This window comes from Dryas octopetala, chromosome 2 (genome assembly GCF_963921425.1).
Source record: "Dryas octopetala chromosome 2, drDryOcto1.1, whole genome shotgun sequence".
Lineage (NCBI taxonomy): Eukaryota > Viridiplantae > Streptophyta > Magnoliopsida > Rosales > Rosaceae > Dryas > Dryas octopetala.
In genome coordinates this window covers 25,414,713-25,422,532 of record NC_141367.1, presented here as the reverse complement: position 1 = coordinate 25,422,532, position 7,820 = coordinate 25,414,713, and the positions used below count along the sequence as shown (strand labels likewise).

Here is a 7,820-nt window from a genome sequence, read left to right as displayed (position 1 = left end):
GTGACTGTCTTGGTAAATTGAAAGAGACAACTCACACCACTATACTATGTATTATTTTGAGTAAAAGTATTGTTTTGACCTCTATTTATACAATATTATAGTATAATTTCTCCAAAAAAAAATTCAATTAAGTCACAACTTAACTGTGATTATTTCATAACTTAGATGTGACTGTCGTTCAGTCACAACTAAATCTGAAGTTGTGAGTGTCGTACAATCACAACTAAATGTGAAGTTGAGACTACATTAGCAAATTTTCAAGATAATATAAAAGCCTTAAGGGCAATTTTGTCAAAACTTTATAAATTTTAACTAACACTCATCATATGTGAGCTAAAAGACAAAAATGTCAAATGGAAAAGACTCAAATCAAATGGGTCAACATGTTTGTGACCTAATCTAAAAAACTACATTTAAATTTGGTAGTTCAATTGAAATATTATATGGTCTTCATGATATACCAAATAATTATTATGATTTGGTATTTAATCCTAATTTTCTATATGTTTTTTGAGGTGGAAATTTGGAATGTTGGAAAAAGAAAAGCGGTAAATTTGGAGTAATTGTGAGTAAAACATTTATGGTTGCATATATTTTCAACCAATTCGTGAGAGGAAAATATATTAATTAAATAGAGAAATAAATTAGTATAAATAATACAATTAAGTATTGCAATGCATGTAACAGATGTAAACATATATTGTCTTTATCTCTTTCATCACGTGTTAGTAAAAATTTTATGTAATAGATGTATACACTCATTATCACCTAACACGTTATAGGAGAAATAGAAACATAAAATATTTATATTTGTGACAGATAAATTTGTTCATTACAACACAAGTGATTAATGCTCTTTAGCATAATATCAGAGCCAATCTTATAAATTTAGATAGAGTCATGTGGGATGAGTTCGACCTTAAGAAAGCTTAAAGGCCGAGAATGTGTTAGGAGTGAAAATTGAATGAGTTATAAAATGTTCAAAATTTGTACTCTTTTGTAAAGTTAGGTCAAATTATAGTCAGCATCAACCCTCCTATATTAAAAAACAAATATGATCATTGTTTTTTTTATAAATGAAAGATTATGATTATTGAAAACTTGAAAATAAATAGGTATAGAAATCAAGGTTACTTTTTTCTCCTTTAAAATCACTTTAGTTTTGTATACAGTAAAAAATGAGCAATTAGTTTAGATGGGGCTATTTGGACCACTCTAAAACTTTTTTCTGCATTTTTTTCTATTTTACCTCTGCATAAAAAAAAAACATCTCCATTAACAACCCACTCAATGCCACCACCACCCCCTCCCCATAATTGGTTCAAACCAATCTAAGCAGCAGTTAGAACACAACAAGAGAATCAAAAACCATACATGGGTCAACCTAATTCGCCGCCAAAATCTGCCAAAATCAGTGACGAAAGCCGGGGAGCTTCATGACATCAATTAGCCGTGCACGGTGATCGGATGAGCAAAGGAAGACCAGGGTTAAGACTCCCAGTAAAAGAAAGTTCGCCGACAAAGGGGCCGATCAAGTCTTTGCCTGGGTTCAGGTTTTCTGGGCTTTTTTAGTTTGAAGGCTACCATGGGGAAAAAGAAGAGAGGCAGCCGAGTTAACTGGTGGTGGTCTCATCGCCACTGGTCACCGAACGACGACACAACAGAGAGAGAGAGTGTGACTAGTCGGTATAGGGTTTTGTGTTTTTTTTTAATAAATTTTTTTATTTACATTAAGGGTATATTAAAAATATTTGCAAAAGAAATAAGGAGAGCGGTCAATTCAACATTTTTAAGTGATCCGCATAGTCCCTCAATTAGTTATTCAAACGCGAACTGGATAAAGGAAAAGGAAGATAAACAGTAACGAACTCAAAGCCAATTTGTTTTGTTTTTGTCAGCTGATAAATCCAAACGTTGAGTGGATAAACAATAGAAGATAAATGATAAATCAAAAGGGACTATAGGCGTTTTTGGGCCCCTGGCCCCAATTTGTACCTCTGGCCTCCGGTCCATTTGAGAAACAAGTCCACATCCCCATTTTTATAGATCGAGTAAGAACCCAATAAAACAGGCTTCGTATTGGATTGGTTGGGAACAGGTACACTGGCTCAACAAAACCACAAAAATAATGTTGCAAAAAGCCTAAACTTGACAAAAATAATGTGGCAAAAAAAGCAAAAGTTGACACCAATATGTTACAAATTTGCATATAAAAGCAAAAGCAAAAACAAAATCCCTTTAAAACAATAAAACAAAGCATTATTATTTATTTCCTTGCAGAAGAGAGTCTGATTCCTTACAATCTACACAGTATGCCTCCTCATCTTCCTTCTCCTTAACCTGTGACACACGAAAGCTCTCTCGAGTTGGTCCACCCTCTGCGACAGCGAGCTCAGCAACCGAGTCTGCATTTCATTCCTATCAAACAGCTCCGTCATCAGACCCATCATTCTCTCGTTGTCCTCCACCATCCTCTCCAGAAGCTGCCTGTTCCTCTTCTTCTCCTCCCTATCTCTGCCTCCAAATCCTTCATTTTCCCCAAGTCCTTCCATCGAATTCTCTGGGTTATCAGAGGAGGATCCAGACTGACTCTCAGTTTCAACACCTTCTTCAGCGTCTTCACACCCAGCCTCATCATCTCCAACAAATTCGGAGTTTGCAGTTTGCTCCGAAGATTGCAAATTCGGAGTTTCATCCAAACTTTCAGGGCCTACAGATTGCAATTCCAGGGTTTGATTCGTGGTTTTTTCACCATCTTCACAACCCTCCCCTGAATCTTTAATCTCCAAATCTCCATGAACATGTTCAGAAATCGATCCCACATTATCAGCCCCTGAACCTTCACCAAGCCCACCAACTGTTTGATCATCGGCAACAGCGGCGTCCACTCTTTCCTGCAAAGCGATCGCCTTCTTAGTTACGGCCCTCCTAAAATCCCTAACCCCAGAGTCCACGCCCTTCACGGAATCCAACCTGAACAGCAAGCTCATCAGCGTCTCGTTCACCTTCAACCGCTCCTTGCCGTCCCTCTTCAACAATTCCACCGTCTCTTTCTTCCAAATCCGCCTCTCGATCTCGTCCACCTCGCCTCTGATGGCCGCGATTTTCTTCACGCTTTTTCTCACAAGGAACCCTCTGAACGCCTTCTGGATCTTCAGCGCCGAGTCGAACCGGCTGCGCTCCGACCCGACGAATTGGACCGGGATCGAGACCACCTTCGGGGACGGCGGCTTAACTTGGCGCTGGACTGGGACTTCTCTCACGCTCGGTAAGCAGTAGCGACGGCGTGGCGCCAAATTATTCCAATTGCTTCTGTAGAATGGACTTTCCATCTTAAATTAAACAAGTTCTCGGAATGATGCTGTTAATTTTCTCAGGAAACAAACGTTTTTAATTTGATGATCAAGAAGGAAGTGGCTTTGGGGTTTTTATACAGAGGAGTTTGATCGAGGAGTGGGACGAACGTTCCAGAACTTTCAAGTAAAGTAGCCATTAGCCAAATCCTTTTAGAAGGGGGTTACTAAAAAGCTTCTAGATTTCTTATACCAAAAAAAAAAAAAAAAAGGTTCTAGATTTCTGTCGACCCTTCTTTCCTATTCTGTCGACATTAGATTTCTTCGATCAATCAAGATTATACTCTGCCACGTCGATGTCCCAACACCTGAAGGATTCTTTAACAAATAAATAATAAAAAATGCTAGATATATTCTTATTTATGCATTTTCTTTTGGGATTAATGTCATTTTATTTTCTAGATCATTACACTTAACTCTGTCTTTTTTTTTTTTTTAAACTAACTTTTTAAATTTTGTTAATTAAAATTATTTCGTTAATTTACACATTTTTCATCTAAATTTTCATTTATATAACACCATGTGTCAATCATGTGAGGTCCTTTTTTTAAAACAAAATAGTCCCTTTTATTTAGATTTTACTTTTTTTTTTCCTTATGCACCATTTTTTCCTTTTTCATTTTCCGCTAAATTTGGATGAAAAATGTGTAAATTAACAAAATCACTTCAACTGATAAAATTGAAAAAGTCATAGTTTTTAATTTTTTATATTAGCAAGAAAACCAAATTGATACAAGTATAGTACTATGGAGAGCAAAATGACATTAATCCCTTCTTTTTTTAATTTTTTTTTACCCTCCTTATTTCAAAGGGCATCTAATCGCTACTAATAACAATTATATAATTAAATAATTTTAATTTTTGGAGAAATAATCTTTAAATGGTGATATGTGGGAAGACAGTTAGTCAAAGTAGGAGGTATAACATTCCTAAAAACGAATTTCCTTTTTCCTTGCTTTTAACTTATTTTTTTGAGTAAAATCTTCTTTTTTAACTTCACCTAAAATAAAAGGAGGTAATTTGCTCTATGAATCAACTAATATTGTAAGAGTAAAGAACTTCTGTTTCCTCAACTTTCCCCATACAAATCCATACATTTGTGTAGTTTTTATAATTTTTGCAATATACTTAACTATAAAATATTAACCAAAATCTCTGTTATGATTTATGAAATCATAAGATCCTAAGGAGCAACCGAGCAACAGACTTTGGAACAAATCAGTCTTTGGATCAAAAGATAATTTAAACTTTTCTTTATTTACAAAAGTAATCTTTGGGTCCAAAATTAGTTAATACAACCATACAAAACTAGAAGCTAGGAATCATGGATCACTAAGTTTGGGTGGCTTTGGTAATAAGTAGCATCAAAGATTAAAATCATACAACAGTTGCTTTTCAGGATGAACAGCAATTGGAATATCGTTTTTAGAGTCGACCATCAAAGAATATTCATTCTGTTTGGTATTTTGATGCCTGCCCGCTCTAAAAGTTCTGCGGAAGCTTGCTTTGCCATTAAAATAACGTCTCCCTGTACAGTTACAATTGGCATTCATAAGTAAACCATGAAATTAAGCGGTTGGAGATTAATGAATCAATTGTTGATTGAAATGAAGCCCCAAAATCTGATATGTATAGTTAATTTGGGCCTGGCTATCTACAGTTGATGTTTATTCAACCTTTTATGTCAAATAAGAGTAAAGTATGACAGAATACCTCATCCACATTCAAAATCTTCTTATCCTTCATAATCCACTGGCCATTGCACATTACAGAGAGAATATTTTCAGTTCGCATAGAGTACACAAGGCTGGAAATGCTGCATATGTAGTAAAGCAAAACATTAATCTTCTTGAATAAATGGTTGCGTTGCAGGAAAAGAAATGAAGCTTTAATATGCGAATTTGGCACTTATTAGAAAAGTATAATTCTGGTCCATATAAATCTAGACCTATGCCATTGCTCATAGTCATGGAAACTGTCAAAAAGTCTGTACAAGAATATTAGAAACAATCCTTTTCATTCACAAAATACTAACAAAATGCGCCTTGAATACTCATTTTAAGAAGCCTGTTAGATAATCCTTCTATATGAATTCTAAGCAATAAAATATATTTTTTCGGACACTTAAATGACAAATGAATAAATTACTTCATATGTTTCCTCGAAGGATGGGTTCTTACCAGTCATGAACAGGAATCATGGTCCAAGTGGAAGGATTGACAACAACCAAGTCAGCCTACCAAATCATGGAAGAAGGAAGCTGATCAGCCAAATATTTTTAATTTGTTGGGATATAATAAATATATATGTTATGACTTGAATAAAAGCAAAACTTTCTCTACCAAAAAAAAAAAAACCAAAACTTTCCTTTCACAATCAATTTCAAACAACTGAGAAAGGGAGGAGGAGCACTTAATATGAAAGATTAAGCAGAAAGACAAGAGAAACTAATCGGAGCCAAAAAGTCCAACCTTTTTCCCAACCTCAAGGGATCCAATTTCATCATCCCAAAGTACTGATTTTGCACCATTTATGGTCGCCAGCTTGAGGACTGTTTCAGCAGGAAGAGCAGTGGGATCAGTTGTTCCATTTGAATAAACCTCCCGTCCTTTGTTAATCAGAGAAGCCAGATACATCTCATCAACTGCAAGGAAGAAAATCTATACATGAATTTCAAGGCTCGGTCATGATTCTTCCAATGTGCAAACTCACCAAAAAAAGAAAACAGAAGAAAAAGATGCAACAATGGATGATCAGGGTTTCAACCTATGCTCATTCTATTATTTGATGGTGCCCCATCTGTTCCCAAAGAGACACAGATGCCAGCGTCAAGCATCTCTCTAATAGGAGCAAATCCAAGCATTCGCATTGCAGCAGCAGGACAGTGAGATACTTTGACCCCAACCCTTGAAAGGCAATCAATCTGAAAATACAGAATGACAGTTACATATATATTGAACAACTTGTCCACAGGCTTGAAAACTCAGAAATTTTATTGTCAGACACACAGCTTCATCCTAGTATCCTACTTTTATTTCGTATATAGGACAGTACAAGCAAGAAAAACCATGCAAAGTATACAAATTTTCTGAGTTCAACAAAGGATTAGAAACACTAACTCACCTCAGAAGGGTTGACCCAAACTGTATGAGCCGCTAGCAAATTGTTTTGGAGAAACTGTATCGTCTCCAAGTGTGTGACCGTTCCATAGTCAACTTTTCGCGTCTCTGTCACAAATTGATTCTCATATGGTATCTCTGCAACATGCTAAACATTGGAAACATGAGCTAATATGGACAAGTCCATTACTCCATTTACCAACCAAAGTCCATAAACCACAATGCATGGTAGAAACTCAAACTTGAGAAATAGATGAGGTACCATGTGGATTCCAGTTTTCAGTTCTTTGGCAGTGTCTCTTGTTGCAAGCAGTAAACGATCAGTTGCATTCATAATTTGCCTAATTCCTAACCATACTCTGATGCGCCCATCTCCAGTATTATGGTGCTTCTTGTAAAGCTCTTTTTGAGACTGTGCCCTTCAAATGTGTGAGGAGTTGGGACATTAATTTCACCGAAACAAGACGAATCAAATTTCCAAAACCAAGTAACTTAGAATAGAAGTAGTTAAGAAGCATATACTCAACCTGAATACAGTCATCGGTGCTCCGGCCAGCCCAAGATGTGGGAAGGCCGTCACCGGAGTCCATGATGGACTGGGCTAAACATGCACGCAAGCCCAGTAACTCAACGGCCCTTGCCATTCCTGACACATGTTGCCCTCCTGCTTCAGCAAAGCAAGTTACCTAATTCCAAATAAGGAAATCAATTGCAGGCTTACAGATACAGCATTTTAGTTAATTTGTAGTAAACTAATTTAACTAAAACCCCCAAAGAAAAGAGAAACGAACACCAGAGTGAATGAGCTCGATGCCGCAAAGCAGAGTGGATATGTAGGAATCTTGCTCGCTCATGTTGGATTCGTAGGGCCAAATGCGGCCGTGCAACCAAGTCATCAAATCCACATCATCGGCTATCCCTCTTGCTAGTTGTTGAGAGGTGTGTACGTGCGTGTTGATGAATCCTGCTCTTAAAGATTTCAATTAATATTCTCTTTTATGTTTTTTCGAGAATTAAAATAAAAAATAATTAGATAGAGAGAGAGAGGACCAGGGAGTAAGATTTGGCCGTTGAGATCGAAAACGTGATGGGCGAGAGCAGAGAACTGGTGAAGAATAGCGGAGGACTGACCGACGGCTGTGATTGTATCTCGCTCGATGACGATCCCGCCGCTCCGGAAGACTCGGGTGTCGGAGTCCATGGTGACGATGGTGGCATTATGAAGTATAGTGACTGAGTTAGTCTGAGCCTCCTCCATCGCTTTCTCAATCTTATCCGTCCTTCTGGATTTCTTGGGAGGCTTTCGAGTTGACTCACCTTCTCGTCTCTGATTTTGTTTTTGTGCAAA

The 7,820-nt window shown here is 37.0% G+C and overlaps 2 protein-coding genes across 2 annotated transcripts; both read right to left on the bottom strand.

The window, feature by feature from the left end:
- Positions 1 to 2,052: 2,052 nt before the first annotated feature.
- LOC147294671 (uncharacterized) lies at positions 2,053 to 3,502 on the bottom strand. The gene has a single exon (XM_086233834.1). The coding sequence runs from the start codon at positions 3,330 to 3,332 to the stop codon at positions 2,304 to 2,306; it is 1,029 nt and encodes a 342-aa protein (XP_086089960.1). The 5' UTR covers positions 3,333 to 3,502; the 3' UTR covers positions 2,053 to 2,303.
- Positions 3,503 to 4,565: 1,063 nt separating this feature from the next.
- On the bottom strand, positions 4,566 to 7,820 carry LOC147294670 (uncharacterized). Its single transcript, XM_086233067.1, has 10 exons — positions 7,523 to 7,820; positions 7,264 to 7,436; positions 7,000 to 7,158; positions 6,735 to 6,884; positions 6,477 to 6,620; positions 6,120 to 6,276; positions 5,825 to 5,997; positions 5,534 to 5,589; positions 5,067 to 5,169; positions 4,566 to 4,881 (listed from the first exon to the last, which is right to left on the bottom strand). Exons 1-10 carry the CDS (start codon positions 7,728 to 7,730, stop codon positions 4,792 to 4,794), a joined length of 1,413 nt encoding a protein of 470 aa, XP_086089193.1. The 5' UTR covers positions 7,731 to 7,820; the 3' UTR covers positions 4,566 to 4,791.